The sequence below is a fragment of the Mustela putorius genome, unplaced genomic scaffold (assembly GCF_011764305.1).
Source record: "Mustela putorius furo isolate JIRA1106 unplaced genomic scaffold, ASM1176430v1.1 tig00000407_pilon_pilon_pilon, whole genome shotgun sequence".
NCBI classification, from domain to species: domain Eukaryota; kingdom Metazoa; phylum Chordata; class Mammalia; order Carnivora; family Mustelidae; genus Mustela; species Mustela putorius.
Window position 1 is genome coordinate 23221213 of NW_025421373.1, and position 21091 is coordinate 23242303.

At 53.0% G+C, this 21091-nt stretch overlaps 1 protein-coding gene and 1 long non-coding RNA gene across 7 annotated transcripts in view; one reads left to right on the plus strand and one right to left on the minus strand.

The window, feature by feature from the left end:
* NDST1 (N-deacetylase and N-sulfotransferase 1) overlaps positions 1 to 21091 on the plus strand; it is a 58666-nt gene that overhangs the window by 32137 nt on the left and 5438 nt on the right. For all 6 annotated transcript variants that reach the window (XM_045079577.1, XM_045079578.1, XM_004737817.3 and 3 more), the window contains exons 3-14: positions 2877 to 3371; positions 6162 to 6249; positions 7454 to 7608; positions 8291 to 8476; positions 10070 to 10198; positions 11002 to 11184; positions 12146 to 12242; positions 13478 to 13601; positions 15654 to 15828; positions 17927 to 18097; positions 18759 to 18868; positions 20605 to 20707. In XM_045079577.1, coding sequence (XP_044935512.1) covers positions 2877 to 3371; positions 6162 to 6249; positions 7454 to 7608; positions 8291 to 8476; positions 10070 to 10198; positions 11002 to 11184; positions 12146 to 12242; positions 13478 to 13601; positions 15654 to 15828; positions 17927 to 18097; positions 18759 to 18868; positions 20605 to 20707 — 2016 coding nt within the window. The remainder of the gene's footprint in view (positions 1 to 2876; positions 3372 to 6161; positions 6250 to 7453; positions 7609 to 8290; positions 8477 to 10069; positions 10199 to 11001; positions 11185 to 12145; positions 12243 to 13477; positions 13602 to 15653; positions 15829 to 17926; positions 18098 to 18758; positions 18869 to 20604; positions 20708 to 21091) is intronic.
* The window catches only part of LOC106004680, a 33636-nt gene continuing 32703 nt past the window's right edge, over positions 20159 to 21091 (minus strand). The window contains exon 3 of the long non-coding RNA XR_001177726.2: positions 20159 to 20384. This is a non-coding gene — a long non-coding RNA (uncharacterized LOC106004680). The remainder of the gene's footprint in view (positions 20385 to 21091) is intronic.

A 21091-nucleotide genomic window follows, 5' to 3' on the forward strand; every position in this document is an offset into this window, starting at 1 on the left:
GAGGGACAGGAGGGGGTCCCCTCCGGTGGGCTGAAGCCTACAGGTAGGGTCATTCTCTGCAATGCTGAGTCTTGCTCTCCATTCCCTTCCCCAACTGGCTCCTTTGCATTGCTGACTGGCTTTCTGCCTTCCTCCATGTTCCCCAGCTGGGCCGCTGGCTGAGCTGCCAGGGCCTGGCAGTCAGCTCAGGAATGGGGCTTTGAAATGGGATCCCCCAGTGCCTGCCGGCCAGTGTGGCCTCCCAGGCCACAGCAGGTGAGGGACAGGGCCCGGAATGTCACTAGGCCCCCCTGCTTTTGCCCCCACGTAGCCCAAGTAGTTCCTATCCTTGGCCAGTGCTGGCTTAGGGGTCCCATGGACCTCGGGGCTGAGTGGAGTGGCCTCTCGGGCTTGTTCTCTGCATTGGGTCTCGACTCTCGAGGCTAGTTGAGGACAGGGTGGGCCTTGGCAGGTACTGGTATGTGGAGAAGTGCATGCAGGTCCCTTACTGCATTGTATGAGGCCAGAGCCCTGCAGAGCCTTTGTGGGAATTAGAAACAAGCACTCCTCTGTGAGGGCTGTTAGCAAAAGACATCCTCTGCGCACAGACAGCTCCACTTGGGGCACGCGGCTCTGTCTTCAGCTGAGTGTCCTGTGCAGTGCTCACCTGACCAGCTCTCCTGGGTGGCCCTGGGTTACCCTCCTAACTTCCTCTCCAGACTCATTGGGGGCCCTCATGTGGTGCCCTTTGTGTTTCCCTGCCCCACTCATTCTCCACACGGCAGCCAGATGGATCTTTTAAAAATGCCAATTGGAACCTGTCATCCGTCTTTGAAACCTTTTGATAGTGTTTTTTTGATGGCTTCCTGCTGCCCCTTGAAGCCTCCAGGATCCCAGGTCTGGTCCCAGCTGACCTTCCTGCCTCATCTCCTCCTCTGCCTCTTGATCACTCTGCTGGCCTCTTTCTATTCCTTGAGCTCTCTCCTTCCTCAGGGCCTTTGCACTTGCTGTCCTTTGAATGTGGCCCCTATTTTCCCTAGTTGTTACTTAAGCATTCTTTAAACCTTAGTTTGAAAGTCCCTTCTCTGGAAAGTCTTCCTTGAGCCAGCTGTGGCCAGTTATTGACTGTTCTAGAACTATGAACTTGCTCTGTGTAGGATGTGCCTCATTGAAGTTTTGTATTTATTTCTGTGATTTGGATTGCTTTCTCTCTTCCCTGCTTGACTTTAAGGTTCATGAGGTCAGGAGCTGTATCTGTTTTCCCTCGCTGTATCCCTGGCACGAAACATAGTAATAGTTGTGGAATCAACAAATGAAACCCATTATTGAACAACTGTCAGGGGCCAGGTACTAAGGATCTGTCTGTCCCTTTCTATTCTTTTAAAAAATCCAGTTAAGTCATGGCTCAGTCCGTTAGGCATCCAACTCTTGATTTCCACTCAGGTCATGATCTCAGGGTTATGAGATCGAGTTTTGCCTCTCTCTCCTTCTACTTCTACCCCTCTCCCTTACCCTCCTCCCAACAAAATAAATAAAAATAAAAATCCAGTTTGCTCATCAAATGTTTGCTTCTTCTGGGTATCAAGCCTGTTTAGGGGCACCTGGTTCCAAAGGTAGAAATGATATAGCACCTGCCTTCAAGAGGGCAGACTGGTGGGAGAGAGACCCTGAACAGATAATGCAGCAGCCAAGGTGAAAAGTATTGTGGGTGAGGCTCTAACCTGGTTCCAGGGAGGCCAGTGCAAAGGAGGGTTTTTGGCACTGGGTTTTGAAGGATGAACAGGAGTTTGTCAGGTGAAGGAAATAGAATGAAACTGGCACAGGGACAAAGGCCAGTTGTACCATATCCAGGAGCAGGTGGCTAGGAAGGGTCAGGGGTTGGTATGAAGGACGGGGGCTGTGAGTCTAGGGAACAGGAGAAGGGGTGCTGCGGGCACTGTCTGCAGATCCCACATAGCTGGGCAGCACCAGGCCCCAGAGGAGAAGGGAGGTGCAGGGAGCTGAGCTCCTGTGAGGTGGTGGCCTTGGGGGTGCTGGGTACATATGGAGGATTGGGGATGCTATGGGGCACCCCCAGCAGATGCCTCCTCTCTGATCTCTTCTACATTGGCATCCACCTAAGATTTCTCCCAAGGAGAGGTTAGTGTAGCAAGAGCCAGGATGGTGTAGGAAGAGCCAGGCAGAGGGACCTGGTGACTGGGCGTGTGGGCTCCAGGGGCAGATGGTCTGGCTGGTCACTGGGGCTCCTCCTGGCCCCATGCGTCTGAGGGTAGCCTCAGCTTCCGCCCCCATGAAGTGCGATAACACAGGCACCATGTCCTAAGGCTGGTATGGGGACCAGAGGAGCAACTGTGGTGCTGCCAGCCCGGACCCAAGCACTTTGCCAGGATGAACACTCATCACCCTCTAGCATCCCATGAGGAACATTTTACAGCAGAGGAAACAGAGGCACAGAGAGGGTACATAACTTGCCCGAGGCCAGGCAGTCTGGGGCAGAGCCTAGGCTCAGAGCTGCTAGAGTTTCCACTGTGTGATTTTGGGTAAGTTACATAATCTCTCTGGGCCTTTATTTCCTCACCTGTAAGATGGGAATGACAGCGATGCCTCTGTTGTGGGGTCACTGTGATGATTAACAGCATCCTTGCGCGCCAAGTGGTGTGACCCGGGTTTCTGGCTTTGGGAAGTACGTGGTGCATGTTTGCTGGTATATTGCAGACAGAGCTGGGTCTGTGCAGCTAGGTTAGCACAGGGCCAGGGATGCGATAAAGCCTCCCTGAATGTCCGAGAATACCATTGATCCTACTGTGACCAGTCCCCACCTGAGATTGTACATTCCCTGGGGGCTTCTGGATCTGACGGCTCTGCTGCCCTCTCCCTGCCCTCCGCCCCGGCTACAGGCCAACGAGAACAGCCTGCTGAGTGCGCAGCTCAAAGGTTTTCCCCTGTTCCTGCACTCCAACCTGGGCCTGAAGGACTGCAGCATCAACCCCAAGTCTCCACTGCTCTACGTGACGCGGCCCAGCGAGGTGGAGAAAGGCGTGCTGCCCGGCGAGGACTGGACCGTGTTCCAGTCCAACCACTCCACCTACGAGCCGGTGCTGCTGGCCAAGACGCGCTCGTCCGAGTCCATCCCACACCTGGGCGCGGACGCTGGCCTGCACGCTGCGCTGCACGCCACCGTGGTCCAGGACCTGGGCCTCCACGATGGCATCCAGCGCGTGCTGTTTGGCAACAACCTCAACTTCTGGCTGCACAAGCTCGTCTTCGTCGACGCCGTGGCCTTCCTCACAGGCAAGCGTCTCTCGCTGCCTCTGGACCGCTACATCCTGGTGGACATCGATGACATCTTTGTGGGCAAGGAGGGCACACGCATGAAGGTGGAGGACGTGAAGGTATGGGGGGGCTGCCAGACAGGTCGGGTGGGGCCTCGCCACCTTCGACCCTTGGGGTTCCCCGTCATTACTTCGCGGTCGGCCTCTCCCCGGTGCTATGTGCGTCCCCCTTCCTCGGCCAGCCGGCTTTAGCGATTAGACAAAAGTGTCACTGGAAATTATATTGAAGCCTTGAATTTTGGGGTGTGGAGCTCAGGAAGGTATCCGCAGTGGGAGAGATTCCACTGTTGAAGCCAAAGGGTGGGAGCTCTGCAGGGTTAGGTATCTGCCTTTTAATCCAGATGCGATGTTTCACTCTCAAAAATGTTTATGTCAGTCCTAGAGTTCCCACAAAACTTTTTAAACAAGAATTAGAGCTTGAATTGTACACAGGCATATTCTAACCGAGGTCTGTATAAATAGCAGAATGGATGTGTTTATTTCAAAAAGTGTTTACCCAACTAAACTGTATGTAAAAGCATTTTGCAGACCTCGAAATTTTACACACACGCATCACTGCTGAAGAGAAGCCTACAAATGAAGACCATTAAGCAAGCTTGAAAGTGCACTTTCATCTAGCCTTTATTTTACTCAGAGTTCTTTGCAAAGAGAACGGCATCACTAGAAATCAGTACTGGTTGCCATAAATAGAGGGCAGGCACAACAGCAGATCCAAGGAAAACAAAGCCAGGGGATTCAATTCTACAGAGATACTGCTGCCTGATGACCCTTTCCTCCCTTAGGAGATTAGCAGGCGTTAGAACATATTAGCACCAAATCCAGACCTCGCTTTGATGTTCAGGGGGCAAAAGAGACTTAGTGCTCTCCTCCCAAGTGAGCCCTGTTGTGGGCACTGTGTTCTCTGTCCTCCTGAAGTCACAATTAGGGTTGGCCCTGGGGCCTGGGAGGAAGGCAGAGGGGCAGGAGTGAACGCTCTACTCTTTCTTACACCTCCGGAGGAGAACAGCAAATGGTGTTGGGAGGCAGGCACTGTGTGGGGAGTCAAGACCCATTGGACCCTGAATGGCTGGAACTCATGGGCAAGTCCCTTCCCATGTCTGAGCCTCAGGGGGAACTCCCAAGAGGGGCAGATAGGCAGTTTTCAGGCTGTTTCCCCACGGGGGGGGGGGGTATTAGTTTACAGAGGGGCCCTCCCAGCTCGCATCTCATGGGACGGGGCTGTGTTGCGCTGATCTGCTTTGCACATTGTGTCTGCTCCTGGGAGTTCACCTTCTCAAGGGCTGTCCTGTTGAAAGCAAGTGTTGAGGTGATGCCTGTTGAGGCTTTCCAGCTCTGAGGCTTCATGCGGTGCAATTGCCGACCTCTCAAAGTAGATCGCTCTGTTTGCTGCTTAGGGCGCTCTTCTGCTTTCTCCTCCTGTACCCTTAGTGTTTACTGCTGTCCAGGTGAGTCCTTGAGACTGGTTCAGCGTTGATCCCATGAGGAAACCAGGCTGCCAGGCTTGCGGCGTCCCCCACGAGCCCTGAGGCTGCCCTGCTTGCTTCTTTTCCCCACTTTGGCAGTGAGGGAAGAGAGCGGGTCGAAGCTCTATCTGTCCCAGGATACTAATAGCGACACCCTCTTCTGTGCGCTCAGCTCCGAGCACACTGCTGATTGCTTCACCAGCCAGGGTCCCACTTGCTTTAAACATCGTTGCGAGTCTGAAGGGGCAGAGGTTTCCTTCTTCGCCCTGTGCCTTAATCCCAAGCACAGGCTACAACTCAGCCTTTCTTCCAGAGACATGAGCGTCGCCCGGTTAACTTGGACAGTGCTGGCTGTACGGTGTGGGTTCAATCACACAGACAGCAGCTGCTTATGCAGGGCTTGGCCAGTCCAGGCTCTGCACTTAGCCCTTTCTGTATATGGCCACAGCGGATCCTCATAGCAGCCCCTTGAGGCGGGTATCATCCTAAGTCCCATTTCGCAGAAGAGACCACTGAGCCTCAGAGAGGTGACTTAACTTGCCCAGGGCCACACGGCTAGAGCATGTGTGTCTGTAAGGCAGTGCCTGGCCTTGGTGAAATGTTAGTGGGGGCCCCAAGACTGTCCGTCTGCAGAACGGTCTGACAGCACGCTCTCGCAGGTGTCTTAGCAGCCTTGTGTGCTTTGTGCGGTGTGGGGACTTTTGGAGTCCTGACTCCAGAGTACAAGTGTGTGTTTGTTCTGCAAGCGTCAGCCTCCCTTTGTTGACTTGCCCAGCATGGGGTGCGCCATACTTGGGGACATCGCATGGCTGGGGACGCCATATGTCTTTGGAAAGTCATGATCCTGTGACATCAGTCTTGGCAGTCACCAGGAGAGACCCTCCACGTTTGGTGGACGAGGATCCGAGGCTTACAGTGGCCATGACCAAAGACATAGCCATGCCACCATTTTACGTTGCTGACTAAAATGTCAGGCAGTTTGACACGCAGGGTCTCATTCAATCAGCCCAAGAGGAATTATTACCTTCATTTCATACTTGGGGAAACTGAGGCCTAGAGTAGTCACGAAGCTTTCTTAGGGGCACATAGTAGAGCTGGGCTAGCGACAGTTCTTCTCTGGCTGGAGGCCCGAGGCAGGTGGCGGCTCAGGGCTGGCTTCATGGGTATGGGATCCCCGCACACAGAAGGGGCCTGTACAAGGTCAGTGCTCTGCCCTGGCCTTGATATTTAAAACGATTTTGGAGCAAGGGTCCCACATTTTCATCTTTTGCTGGGCCCTGCAGACTCTGCGACTGGTCCTACAACAGGATCTTTCTGGGCCCTCAGTGGGAAGAACAGAGCCCCTGGCTTTCACCTCACCCTCTTCTTCCTCCTCTGCCTACCCTAGGCCCTGTTCGATACACAGAATGAACTACGCACGCACATCCCAAACTTCACCTTCAACCTGGGCTACTCAGGGAAATTCTTCCACACAGGTAAGCGGGCCTGGCTGTGTACCCAGGAGCAACTTCCAGGGGCCTTCAGCATCTGGATCCATGGAGAACTGTGCCTGGGGGGCTGATGGGCTAATGTTAGGGCCACATTTGACCCTGGTGACCTCCCCCTGATCCGATAGCCCACAGACAGTCACAGCCCCCGGCAGAGGGCATGTGGAGGCAGCAATAAGACAACGTAAGCCCGCACTTACCCCTCCCTTCCTTCAGCCTGTGCTGTCTTTGGGGGCATCTTCTCCCTCTTGTCTCCCCCTCTCCTCCATCTTTACAAATTATTTGTACTATGCCTGCTTAAAAAGGTAATCGGGTGAGTTTTAAGAACACCGCAGAAATACATCGCATGGACAGTGAGAGTGCTGTATAATTGTTGCCGCCCCAGAGATGGCCACTGCCGTTTCACTGTAAAGTCTTTTTTTTTTTTTTTTTAAATTTTATTTATTTATCAGAGAGAGGGGGAGAGAGCGAGCACAGGCAGACAGAATGGCAGGCAGAGGCAGAGGGAGAAGCAGGCTCCCCGCTGAGCAAGGAGCCCGATGTGGGACTCCATCCCAGGACGCTGGGATCATGACCTGAGCCGAAGGCAGCTGCTTAACCAACTGAGCCACCCAGGCGTCCCTCACTGTAAAGTCTTAAGGGTTGAGGTTGAGGGTGCAGGTGGCAAGGTTCATGCCTTCCCTCTTCTTTCGGGCTCTCCTAAGTTCCTCAAATGCTGCCCTTCTTGTCTGAGCAGGAGGGAAAGATTGTCATCCCTAGGCCAGACTGCCTTCCGCTTGGGCCACAGTGTGGAGAGCCTCTCTGCAATTCTAGGAAAAACCCTAATACTTTGCAATTCTGGGGGTGGGGGGTGGGGGGAATTCAGCAACAGGCTCCCAAAGCCTCATAGCAATACTGCACATTTTTTGGATTCTTGGTCCTCAGCATTTCAGAGGTAGTTTGGGTCATAGTATGAGACAGGACTAGACGTCCTGTCTGTATACAGAGCGGCTCAGATCATGACGTAGAAGACAGATGACAAACGGCCCAGTAGGCAGACAGGAAGCGGATCAGAGCAGGCCTCCCAGAGCTGGGAGAAAGCGCTGGGATCACGGATGGCACGCATGGGGCCCCAGGGCCCAGAGAGGAGAAGGACTGGGCCGCAGCCTCCTGGAGGCCGGGCTGAGCTGAGCGGCCGGCGCTCTGGCTGCAGGTACCGACGCTGAGGATGCGGGGGACGACCTGCTGCTGTCGTACGTGAAGGAGTTCTGGTGGTTCCCCCACATGTGGAGCCACATGCAGCCGCACCTTTTCCACAACCAGTCGGTGTTGGCCGAGCAGATGGCTCTGAACAAGAAGTTCGCTGTCGTGAGTAAGATTCCCCACGGGGCGGAGCTGGTGGGGTGGGCTGGGGGCTGGGGGTCCCGACCACTGGCCTTTCACCGCTGTCCTGCAGCTCCATCGCATAGCATTTCGTCAGGGTCTTTGCAGCCCCTGTCTCTCTAAAGCCTCGCAGAGCCCCTGAGAGGCGATTATCGATACTGTCCCTTTGAGCTAAAACACCAAAAAGTGCGGGGACCCCCAGCAGCTGAGAGGAGGGCCCGCAGGGCTTAAAGCCAGGCCAGTTTCTTTCCTGAGCCCAAGCTCTGTCTTCAGGCCAGAGTGGGAGGCTCAGGGAAGCTGGAGCTGGTACTCGGGGAGGAGGGAATGAGGCCCAGTTTCAGGCTCAGCCTGGCCCACCAGCCAGTCAGAGGCCGCGCGACAGGCAGGAAGAGCCCATTCCTTGCTCCTCACACCGGGGTGCTGGAGGGCATGAACACGGGGCTGAGAGTTAAGAGTTCCCCAGCTTGGTCAGTCCCTCACTCTGAGACTCGGGGCCCAGTCCTTTTCCTTCCCTGGGCCTCAGCTTTCCCATCTGTACCATGAGGGCATGGACCCATTGCCCTGCCATTCTAGCCTCTGATTTCTCTCTCCCATGCTACAAAGGGGAAATGAGACCTGGTGGGGAAGGAGCCCCATGCTCACCTTGGCCTGGGCCTCCTCTCCCCAGGAGCACGGCATCCCCACAGACATGGGCTATGCGGTGGCCCCCCACCACTCGGGTGTGTACCCCGTGCACGTGCAGCTGTATGAGGCCTGGAAGCAGGTGTGGAGCATCCGCGTGACCAGCACAGAGGAGTACCCCCACCTGAAGCCGGCCCGCTACCGCCGCGGCTTCATCCATAATGGCATCATGGTAAGTGGGCCCCCGCTGCACATCTGGGGACGTATGGCCTACGTGCTCGGGTTAGGGTCGCAGGCCAGGCCTTGCTGTCCCCTCGGGCATCCAAGGAAGGTTCTCCATCTCAGGGAGGATCGGCTGCAGGGTTGGCCCTTTCCTGAGCTCCTTTTTAAAAAAGCTTTTGTGACAGGGCATTGGGAGCTGAACACTTTCCAAAGGGGCCTCTCGTGAGGATAGGGAACAGGCCTCTGTCTCGTTCGTTTGCTTACTTCAACACTTTTAATGAGCTTCTGCAATGTTCAAGGCACTGGAGATGCAGAAGTGTACAGAACCAGTGAAGGTCCCTGCCCTTGTGGACCTGACGTCCTAGTGGCAGGAGATAGTGCACTCACAGATATGTGACATGCGTAATGTGAGGCCAGTTGGTGATGGAGCCATGGAGAAGAGTCAGGTGGGGAAGGGGAGTGCCAGGGAAGAGGAGAAGTCATTTTAAATAAGGGGAACAGGAAGGGCCTTCCTAGGAATGAGCGATGCTGCTATATGAGGAAAAGCTTTCAAGGCAGAACAAGGGCTAAGGCCCTGAGGTAGGCAGGCTCTGTGCTAGGTGTATTTGAGGGCCAACTAGGAGGCCAGTATGGCTGGAGGGGAGTATGGGGCGGGGGACAGGAGGTTAGAGGGGTGATGGGCCAGCCACATCATGTAGGGCTACATGAGGCCATTGGATGGACATTAGCTTTTTGTGAGATGGGAAGTTTTTGCATGCAGTGCTATTATGATCGGGCTCATACCTTTATAAAGGTTTCCCTTGTTCTGGCAGCCTTGAGTTGCAGAGACCGCAGGGGACAAAGTGGGAAACAGGGAGACCAGTTGGGGGGGCCCCTTCAGTCTTCCAGATCAGAGAGTGGTGGTTCCATTAGGGTGCAGGGTTGAGGCGTGATCAGATTCTGGACTTAATCAGAAGGTTGAGCCGACGGGATCTGCTAATAAATTGGAGGTAGGGTGTGGGGGAGAGAGAGGAGTCAGGATGACTCCAGGGTTTTGGGCCTGAGCCACTGGAAAGATGAATTGTTGACAGTCCAGATGGGGCATGTGTGGGAAGGCCCATGCTTTCATCTGCCCATCTGTCCATCTGTCTGTCTGTCCGTCCACCCCTCTCTCTTTCCCTTCCTCCACTGGCCTTCTCAATACAAGGCATTCGTATTCTCTCTGGGGAGGAGGTGGTGACCAGACAAGCAAGTTCTCTGCTCTCGTGGGGTGCCGTTTTAAGAGAGGAGGCAGAATCGACAGTTAAGCCAGCCAGTGACTGGGAGCATCCCTGGGCAGGTTCTAATGCTGTGATGGACTTATGAGAGTGACCGGGAGGACTGCTTTGCAGAAGGTCAGGGACCCTTGCGGGGCAAGTGTTCTCACTTGCCTATTTTGTTACTTTGGGGCCTGCTCATTTTGTTAACAGAGAGTAGCGGCGAAGTTCGTGAAACGGCAAGGGCCCGCGGGCTCACTTGAAGGAATGTTGCAGGCTGCAGAAGGTCACTGGAGGAGAGGGCCCCCAAGAGTGGGGGCTGTGTAGTCACATAAGAGGGTCAGAGCTCTCCCCTGCCCCATCCCCAGGTCCTCCCGCGACAGACCTGCGGCCTCTTCACACACACCATCTTCTACAATGAGTACCCTGGTGGCTCCAGCGAGCTGGACAAGATCATCAACGGGGGCGAGCTCTTCCTCACCGTGCTCCTCAATCCTGTGAGTGCTCATAGCCCTTGGCTGGGGGTGAGGGGCCACTGCTGGACAGCCTGTCTGCAGCCGGGGCTGGCTTTCCTGGGCCTGGGGAGGAGGGGGCTGCAGCCAGTACAAGGGCCGGGAGTGGGGATATCTGCCCTACACCCCTGGCTCTCGCCCTGCTCTGCTGTGTGACCTTGGGAAGAGAATCCGAGTTGTCTTTCCTTTTTCCTTCCAGAGTCTTGTACTTTAGTGCAGTAGTGTGAGTGTTTTTGTATGTGTTCTTTTTCTAGTCTTTGCATGTGTGTATAAATGTATGGATGTTAGGTACTAACAAAAATAGTAAGTCATTAATCCATAAACTATATCTGTATATATACATTTATTTTGAAGTACATATATTTTAAACTATTCATCTGAGCTTTCTGGCTCTCTCTTTCCTTAACTGTAAAATGGAAATAATCATCCATGCTTTAATACCATTAAGTAGATACTAAGCAGTGGTGTTACTCAGCTTTATGGGATAACTGAGCCCTTCTTGTCTTCTGTGAACACTCCACTGACAAAAATACAGAACACGCATATGACTGCACAATAGGTCAGCTTCCCATTTCAGGGTTGTGCTAGTTGGTGGTCAGTCAGCCAGACCTGGGTTCACCTGGCTGTGCCTAGGCCAAGGTCACTCAGCGAGTTTGCTAAAGGCCCCAGGGAGCCTCAGAATAGTCATAGAGTGACTTCTGCAAGCTGTGGCCTGACCAGAAGAGTCAAAAGTGGGGTGGAGGGGACTCAGATGCTGACTGGCCCTGCCCTCCCCTCCCCCGGAGCAGATCAGCATCTTCATGACGCACCTGTCCAACTATGGGAACGACCGCCTGGGCCTGTACACCTTCAAGCACCTGGTGCGCTTCCTGCACTCCTGGACCAACCTGCGGCTGCAGACGCTGCCCCCCGTGCAGCTGGCACAGAAGTACTTCCAGATCTTCTCCGAGGAGAAGGACCCGCTCTGGCAGGTGGGTGGGTGCGTGGGTGCGGGGGGTCACCTGGGTGTCTTGTCGCAGAGATGGAATGCTCACCAGTGCCAGGCACACACGCCAGGCGTGGGCTTGGCCCCACACTCTCAGTCACTCTTGAGTGCAAACTCAGGTGCACTCTTACATGGGCACACTCGCATGTTCTCACACGCAGGTATGTACACACACCCCCACAGACATGCATGTGTGCACACTCACACACACCTTCTGAAAAAGCTTGATAAGGCTGTAAAGGAGCAGAGTGTAGATCAAGGGCAGATCAAAGCTCTTGCCTGGCCTGGTTGGACTCAGTCCTTTATGTCCCTTCGCATGCTAGAAGGCTCTGTACAACGGGAAAGGGGACTGATGGGAGGGTTTGGGGGGGGTCTGCCCCGGGGACTGTCAAAATCTGGAAAGAGAAGCTAAGCTGGAATGGAAGCCATCTCATAGCTCAGACCAGGGGTCTGCAGGCCAGGGCTCATGGGCCAGATGGGGCCTGCAGTCTGTTTTTGTAAGTGAGGTTTTATTGAAACCCATCCACACTCATTCTCGTACTTATTGTATAGGGCTGCTTTCATGCTACAACAACGGAATTGAGTAGTTGGGACAGAGACCAGGTAGTACTTGAGCCTAAAGTAGTTACTAAACACTTACCCAACATTTACTAACCTCTGCAGAAGAAGTTTGCTGACCCCTGGTTCAGATGCAGCTCACCCAATTAAACTTAGCAGATGTTCGTGAGCTGCTGTTGCGTGCCAAGCACTGGGCTGAGTGTTTTGCTAGGACTCACCGGAAGTGGTCCCTGCCTGCGAGCAGCTCAGTGTCCTGAGGTGGCGTGTGACAAGGACACACATAGGTACCCTACCTGCCAGCACTGTAAGAGCCACATATCTGTGTGCAGCCAGAGTCCGTTCATTGGGTTTGGGCCTCCCCCCTCACATTCCTTCCATTGTTGTTTTAGGACCCCTGTGAGGACAAACGTCACAAAGACATCTGGTCCAAGGAGAAGACATGTGACCGCTTCCCAAAGCTCCTCATCATTGGCCCCCAGAAAACAGGCAGGTCTCTCTGTTCTTGGCCAGGGTCCCTCGCCACCTGCTGTCTCAGCCACAGAATTTCGGGACCACCTTGCCCTGGTTCCAGGCCCTGATAATCTGCCCCCCTCTTTCCCAGGAACTGAGAATGAAGTTGGGATGAATATGAATTGTTGGGATGAACGTGAACCGCCTGTCAGTATGAAAGGGGGGAGAGGGTGGAGGACGGGTGTAGAATTTGCTTATCAGCCCTGAACCACAGCCTCAGGGAGCTCTCTTCCTGGGCATCTCTGAATCTAGGCAGAGGCGCCCAGATCAGCTGTTCCACACGTTTGAGCAGTGCCAGGCAAAACTGGTTCAGGGCAAAGAGGACGGCAATCAATTAGTCATGTCTGCCAGAGGTATAAGGGGGAGGAGCAATGATATGCTTGCTGAGTGTTTGCCATCCACACATACTGTAACGCTCAAATGGGTATGCCCATTTTACAGATAAAATAACTTGAGGCTCAGAGAAGTGAAGTGACCTCCCCTGACACACTCAGTTAGGCAGTGACAGATCTAGGTCTTGAACCCTTATATCTCTGACCCCCCCCTCAAGCTTATACTCTTAAAGAAACTAAACTCTAGAGTTTCCTTCTCCTCCAAGATGTCTTATTATAGCCTACAAACCATAGACTCAGCATAGGAAAGGAATGAACTCTCTGAAGGAAGGGGTAGGTCCTGTACTGTCGAGTAGGACAGACAGTGTGAATGAGGGAAGGCTCCCAGAAGGAGAAGCCATTTGAGCCAGATCTCTTAGCCCTTCATGAATTTCCCATCAACAGCCTGCAGGGTCGAGAGCTCCCTTTTCTCTGAGCTCCTCCCATGTGTCAGAGGACAGAGGCCCAGACCTGAAAATCTTCTAGGTCTGGGATTATGAGACAACCCTAATGAACTGGGCATGGCTCCTAGAGTAGAGGGGTTGGAAGGATTCTGAGACCAAGTTCTTGGTTAGTGTTTAGGATGCCGTGATGAATTAGTGATATCTACAGTGGATGCAAGAGTTGCGGTTTCCACGTGCATGCCCTGTATTTGCTGTCCTGGCTTTCGTGAAGTTAATTTGGATTGCACAGGTGTAGAAACTAAGCCCCAGAGAAGGCAAGGGACTTTCCCAGGATCTCTCCATGAGTCATGGAGAGCTGGAGTCAGAATCCATGATCCCGACTCCGTGTTTGTAGGGGGGACACAGCCCTGGTCTCAGCTCTCTTCCATCCCTGCAGGCACCACAGCCCTCTACCTGTTTCTGGGTATGCACCCGGACCTCAGCAGCAACTACCCCAGCTCAGAGACCTTTGAGGAGATCCAGTTTTTTAACGGCCACAACTATCACAAAGGCATCGACTGGTGAGTGGCCCTGTCCGTCCAGGGCTGGATGGGAGCTTGCTGGCATGGCGTCTGCCCCGGAGGAGGTCTGCCGTGCTCATGGCAGGAAGCAGCTGGCCCTTCCTCACACACAGCTGAAGTTCCTGTAAACAGGGACAAAGCTCAGTGACCCTTGAGTCATGATGTTGGAGCCTTGTCACGGGCGGGACATTTGATGAGGAAGCCCTTTGCCCCTTTCCGTCACCGCCTGGGGTCAGAGGCTGCTGGAGGTAGGAGCCAGCACCTCCCTTGCTTATGGGAAAACAACCTGAATCCCAGAGGAGGACAGTGACTTGCCCAAGGTCCCAAGAGCTGGGGACAGGGCAGGGGCTAAAATCCAAATGTTCTGACCCTGAGAGCTGGCCAAAATTTCTTGCCTCACCGTGGAGCAGGTGGTGTTCTTGTGAGCCCGTCAGAGGTGGCTTGCCAGCCTATGGGGAGTTGCCTGGGGAGGTGGGAGGTGGTAGCAATCGCAGCTTCTTTCCAGAACCTGTCTCCAGAGGTTATGGCAGTAGGGGGTGGGGGTGGCGCACGTGGGGATAGTTTTACGCTCCAGTCATTTCAGTTTGCATCTTTCTCGACTGTTCGCCTTTTCTTACCCTATCCATGTGTTACTCTTATTATTTTTGTGTCAGTGGTTTGCCTGGGTGGAGAGATTATGGCCCTTCTTCTGTTGGTTTCTGTACTTTTTCTCTTTCTTTTTTGTCTATCGTCTGCCTGCCTAGCTGCCTACCTGTCTCTGTCTCTAACACGTGGACTATCTCTGGGGTCCCTGAATGTCACCCTCTGTCAGGTTTTAAGGAGGTGACATGGTACAACACCGTACATTTAACCTCAGCAGGGCCTGGGGCAGCGCCCCATCAGCAAGCACCCCAGCAGCACATACACGCATAAACACGTTTCTAGCAAAGACCGTGACTATTTACACTAAGATTAATAGGTCCGGTTTTGCTGCCAAATGGCTTTGCTCTAAACTTGAGGGAAAACGCTTCTGTTTTCAGAGCTTTCTCAATTTCGGTGTTACAGACAATGGACTGTGGGTGTACAGATGCTATTTCATAAAGAAAATTCAGAAATTGAAACTAACAGAATGCTGTATGTTGTAATTAGAATTTAAAAAATAAATAAAATTCAGAAATAGGAGAGCTAGCAGTTCCTCAGCCCCATTCCCAAGATTTTGGTTTTGTAGGTAGGTATAGGGCGGGGTGAGGAGCCTCAGAAGCCCCAGGGCAGTTCTGACGAAGGGGTTTCTGGAGTAACCCTGTCTCCCAGGATCCAGTAGGGATCCTACACCCTTACCTAACGTGGGCCTGTGGGCTTTGGTTCCCATGAAGCCCTGAAGTTGTCCCTCTATTCTGTATGAGTAGGAGCCCCTAGAAGGCTCTGGAGTGTTCATTTAGCTTCCTGAGGGGTCCTGCAGAGCTGGTCCCAGAGGGCTGGAATGGGCATCCCTTGGGCTGGGATATGGAAGGTTCCTCTGGAAGGCTGTCAGGCTGACCTACGTGAGGCCAGGGAGGGGTGTGACTGGCAGAAGGTGACACACTCCCCCTGGCTTTGTCTCCTAGTCGGCAGTGACAGCCTAGAAAGTGATATTCTTGGCCAGTAAAGAAACCCTGTACTCGGGATGGGGCAGAGCAGGAGGAGGCATCTCTTGGGACCATTCAGGCTCTTCCTGGGGTCAGAGGTGTCCCAGTTTCGCCCTTAGAGCAGTGGGTTAAGCCCCAGTCATTTTAACTGGGAATACCTCATTCAAGAGTCAAACATACCATGCACCATCCCTTGCCTTACAACCCATATCACTTCTGTAAGTCTTCCTATCCTCCTGACTCCAAGGTCCCCCCAAAAGGCATGGATTCCACAAAGGGGCACTTCCCAGTGGCCGACCATCTAGAATCCCTACCAGGAGCAGGTCACTGGGATCAGTGTGCCTGCTGGCTTTCTGAACTCCCACCCCAGCGACTTCTCCCGCCACATTCCTCCGGCCCCTTTCTCACGAGTCTTGCCTGTGAGCTCTTCCCTCTGGGCTTCCTGCAGGTACATGGAGTTCTTCCCCATCCCCTCCAACACCACCTCTGACTTTTACTTTGAGAAGAGCGCCAACTACTTCGATTCGGAAGTGGCGCCCCGGCGGGCGGCTGCTCTGCTACCCAAGGCCAAGGTCCTGACCATCCTCATCAACCCAGCGGACCGGGCCTATTCCTGGTACCAGGTGAGCTGGGGCTGGGGTGGAGCCCTGGGTAGGGGCATGGGGCTCTGTCCACCACTCAGCTACTCATACATTCATTCGACAGGTACTTACTAAGCCCACCTGCCCACCCTGCTAGCTTCACTGGGGTCCTGCCTCTGATTCTGACACCAACAAGGGGTGGAGGCTGGTTCCACTTTGATGAAAGTGAGATTGGGTGAACAGTGATCTTACTAACTGGCCTCCTCGCTAGGCACGGGGTGGGGTGGGGGTGAGGATTCAGAGGGAATTAAATTAAGGCTTAGGTCTCTGCGTTCATGGTAGGGGATGCAGACACCTGATCAGGTAACGAAGTTACCTGACTGTTGTCTGAGTTAGAGAAGGTAATGACTCCTCATCCCCACTCGACAATGTAAGAACTAGAACTTTCTTTAACTTCAATGACCTGACTTAATTTCTTCTGAGCACCCATTCCCCTAGGCTTATAGGAAAGCCTAAGATCAGGCCTTTTGGGAGGTTTCCTCCCCTGCCTGCCAGTCTTCCTGGGATTCTGGTCCAGGTCCAGGATGTAGGGGGTGAGTAGCTCATCCACCCGCTGGTCCAGGAAGGCCTCCTCAGTCCTGGCCACTTTCAGCAGCACCCTGTAGCCCTCTGAGCCTGTCCCTTCCTCTCTGGGGCCTCACTGCATCCGCCATCCTGGTGGCGGGCCAGGTGCAGATCCTACTTGCTCTCTGCTCCCCACAGACTGCCCACCCTGAGGGATGTGTGAGCCTCGGTGCAGTGGGGAGGCCTAACAGTGTGACCCCTGGAGGGCAGGCTCCTGGTCTCCGGATGGGACCAGCCCATGGCATTATCAGGTGGCTCAAACATGGCATTTTCTGATTCCTTTCCTAGCCTGTCTTAGTCTGTTCGAGCAGTCATAATTACAGTATCATGGACTCGGGCTTAAATAACAGGAATTTGTTATGGTGCTGGAGTTTCCAAGGACAGGATCAAGATGCTGGCAGATTTGGTTCCAGATGAGATCACTCTTCCTGGCTTTATTTATTTATTTATTTATTTATTTAAAGAATTTATTTATTTATTTGACAGAGAAAGAGATCACAAGCAGGCAGAGAGGCAGGCAGAGAGAGAGGGGGGGAAGCAGGCTCCCTGCTGAGCAGAGAGCCCGATGCGGGACTCCATCCCAGGATCCTGGAATTATGACCTGAGCAGAAGGCAGCGGCTTAACCCACTGAGCCACCCAGGCGCCCTCTTCCTGGCTTTAAACAGTTGCCTTCCCACTGTGTCCTCACAAGGCAGAGAGGGAGAGAGCGAGAGCAAGAGCAGGAGCTCGCACTCCTTCTGGTGTCACTTCTTGCGAGGGCACTAACCTCATTGTGGTGGCCCCACCCTCATGACCTCATCTCCCCCCTAGGTACCTCCCCAAGGCTCCATATCCAAAAACCATCATACTGTGGGGTAGGGCTTCAACGCAGGAATTTTGAGGAGGGGACACATACATTAAATAATAACACCTTCTAATTTCTACAGAGGACAAATTCTCAGTTTAGTATAAATGGCTTTTAAGTACTTTCTAATGTTGTTAAGCTCTGTTTTCAACAAAAAGAGTGCAAGCTTTGGGCTCAGGACCTGTAGCAGACATTTATTTTTATCTGGCTGGCATTTGCAAACATTGCTTTATTTTTATTGTATGTATGAATGATCACCTTCTTTATGTGACAGCTGAGTCTGGTCTTCTATTTATGGAGGCAGTAGTGAGTTTTATTTTGAAATAGTTTTATGTGAATAAGAAAGATGAGTCAGTGGGAATCAAAGTGTGTGGACCTCGGCGCACACAGGTGGCTTGTGGATATGGGAGACATCAGAGAGGAGACAGGAAGACAGTCAACATGTGGAAACTCTGATCTAGTTCTACTCCTATCTTGCAAAGATGGAAAAACTAGGGCTCTGAGAGGTCATGACTCCCCAAAGTCAAAGTGTAGTGAGAGGCAGATCCGGGACTTGAACCCAGGGCTGCTGGTTCCGGGCAGGGTCTTTAGGCCCCTTCGTGGCTGCTGAAGAGAGCTTCTTTGTTTTGTGCCCCCATGTGACACACTGACCCTCTTCCCTTAACCTGCAGCACCAGCGAGCCCATGATGACCCAGTGGCCCTGAAGTATACTTTCCACGAAGTGATCACGGCTGGGCCTGATGCATCCTTGAAGCTGCGGGCCCTCCAGAGCCGCTGCCTGGTCCCCGGCTGGTACGCGACCCACATTGAGCGCTGGCTCAGCGCCTTTCACGCCAACCAGGTAGCTGCCTATCCCTGGCCCTTGGGGTGGGGGGCACTCAACAGTTCTGGCTTGTGGAAGCTGGCAGAGAGCCTCAAATCTCTTTTGTCATGGGGTCTGAAATGTCCTCATTGGCGAGCTAGATCTTTGGGGTCTTTGAAAGTTTCGTTCTTGTTCATCCCAAGGCTAATGTGTGAAAATTCCCTGAGCCCATGTCCTGTTACCAGGCTCTGTGTCCCTGAGGGGACTCCAAAAGCCCTGGGGTAGGCTGCCTTCCTGAGAGGGGTGTGGTGATGTGGAGAGCCTGAGTGGAGAGGTAAGCAGGGCTAGATCACATGAGGCATTTTAGGGAACCTCTTGGAGGGTTGAGGCGGGAGAGTGACATTGGGCCAGAGGCTTAGAGAGAGGCAGAGAGGGATATGGTAGGGTTGTGACAGGCAGGAAGGAGTGGAGTGATAGCTTCCTCTCCAGGAGAGGGAAGCCGGCAGAGAGCAGAGAGTTGGACTGCAGAAGCCTGAGATGTAGGGACACCTGCCATGCAGGAGTGGGAGAGGAGGCAGAGTCTATGGAGTGAAGAGTCCCCAGTTTGTAACCATGGCTGCTGACCAGAAGACCGGGAACCTGTTTGCTCTTGTAGTAAATACAGGTTCAGATCATCCTGTCTCTTCTCTCTTTTCTCCAGATTCTGGTCTTGGATGGCAAACTGCTGCGAACAGAACCTGCCAAAGTGATGGACACAGTGCAGAAGTTCCTTGGGGTGACCAACACTATTGACTACCACAAAACCTTGGCGTGAGTGTCTTGGCTTTTCAAAGGGGTGATTTTCTGAGCAGGCACCTGGACCCAAAAGCAAAAGGCCTGAATAATTATGGAGGAGACACAGATAAATTAGAGTTAGAAAATGTGCATATTCCCAATGGCTATTTAGTGGAAAAGCTAATATTAATATGATTTGGGTCATATTAATAAAGGTATCAACTCAATAAAAAAGGGAGGTGGTAAATATGTTCCACTCTGGTCAGTCCCACCACTGGGGTTTTCTTTTCAGTCTGTGCTGAACGTTTCTAGAATCTTTTATTAAACTAACTTAAACTAATATTAGGCAGCCCTAGTTCCCACAAGGGCTTCTTAGCATTAGGTCATGATTTAAATATAATTTCAGGAAAAGGAAGCTATAGATAATTGTTGATGGATTATAATAGCACTCACGCAGAACCTGGTACAGGTGCACTGAGAATGCCCTCCCAAGACGGGTAGAGGCCAGCCTGTGTGGCAGGAGCTCAGGGCTAGGGAGTTATGTGTTAACCATGTTACAGACAAGTGGCTTACACAGCTGTATGGGGTGAGGAGGTGGTCTCAAGAGAGGGAGGAATAAAATCACCTTCCCTGGTTACCTTCCTGGGAAAGTCATGCAGCAAGAATGTCCCCTTTTCACTGTCTTGGAGGTAGAAGGGGAAGAAGAGAAGCAATCCTTTACCTCGAGGCAGACAGGAGCAGCAGCTAAGGGTGTGGGGCTGTTGGCATCAGAGATGCCTGGGTTAGAAGACCCATTATGTCTTTAGCTGTGTGACCTTGGACAAGTGTCTTAGGGCCTTCAAGCCTCACTTTCCTCATCTGTACATTGGAGATAAAGGTGATGACTCCTGCTTCCCAAGGGCCCCTGTATTGCATGAGGCATGCATGTGGAGCTCTTAGCTCCGTGCCTGGCATGTACTGATGCTCAGAGATCATTTAAGTCTTCATCATCCTCATCTTCCTCCTTTATGCCTGCCCTGTGACCCAGTCAGAATTCCCTGTCTCCTACACCTGCCAAATGCGAATTCTGCTTTCCCGCTGTCCTCATGCTGGAAGCATTCAGCCCTGATCTGGGGCTGAGTTCTGATGCCAGTGTGCCTCCCCCACCCTTGGCAGCTTCAGATCTCATCTCCTCCCTCCCTTCAGAAAAAACCTTTGAAGGCCCAGCATGACTTTGCATCCTGAAGGCAGTCTGGCTCTGTCATTTCTGAAGTTTACTCTAAAAGCCAGAACTTCTCAGTGATGGCTATGCTTAAGTACTAGTGCAGACATTGCATTTCTTGAAAAATCAACAGTTTATTAGAACACACACCCACCACAATGCCACTAAGCTTTGCTTCCCTCTTGGGTTCTTGGGTGAAAAAAGGTGCTTGGCCCCGAGTGGGAGAGCGCCCTGGGAAGGTTTCCTCGAATCCCGAAGGATGAATGGCAGATGTTCTTCTTCCGGGTTGCTTGCTGGAGGGACTTGGGTTGCCTCACCAGGATGAGAGCAACTCAGCACGTGAGCTGCTTTCTGCTGGGAAGAAGAGGGCAGGCATGTTTAGTGTAGCCCAGGGCCAGCAGCAGCAAACCCCAGCCCCCATACATCTATCTATCTGTGGGTTCCAGAGTGTGCTTAGGGGAGTAGGTTGTGGTCCAGGCTCTGCCACTCCTAGAGTCTGTGAACTTGGCCTTAAGGTGGGAAGGGGTGGGCTGGGCTGGCTCCCATCCATAGGCTTTCCCCACCTCCGCAGGTTTGATCCAAAGAAAGGATTTTGGTGCCAGCTGCTCGAAGGAGGAAAAACCAAGTGTCTGGGCAAAAGCAAGGGCCGGAAATACCCAGAGATGGACCTGGATGTAAGTGCACACACCACCTGTGGCAGCTGGATCCCGGGGGCGGGGAGTGTCCCTGAGCAGCGGGAATCCTCTCTCCTCTTGACCCTGCACTGAGTACCTTAACGGCCTTGGCCTTTCTTGGATGATGTTCTTACAAGGAGGGAATGGAAGCTGGGACATGGTGGGTTAGAAAAGATTTAGTCTAGTGACTATTTATGACCTTCTGCCTAGGGCTGAATGCCGTGGGCTTTGAGGATGGATCAGACGTGTCTTTGCCTTCACTGGGTAGGGGGTGGGGGGTGGAAATAAGTCACACACACCAGGAAGAATATAAGGCAGGACGTGCTTCCTGCAGTTAGAGAGCTGCATGCGAGTGCTAGCGGATTTCCAACCAGAGATGGCACT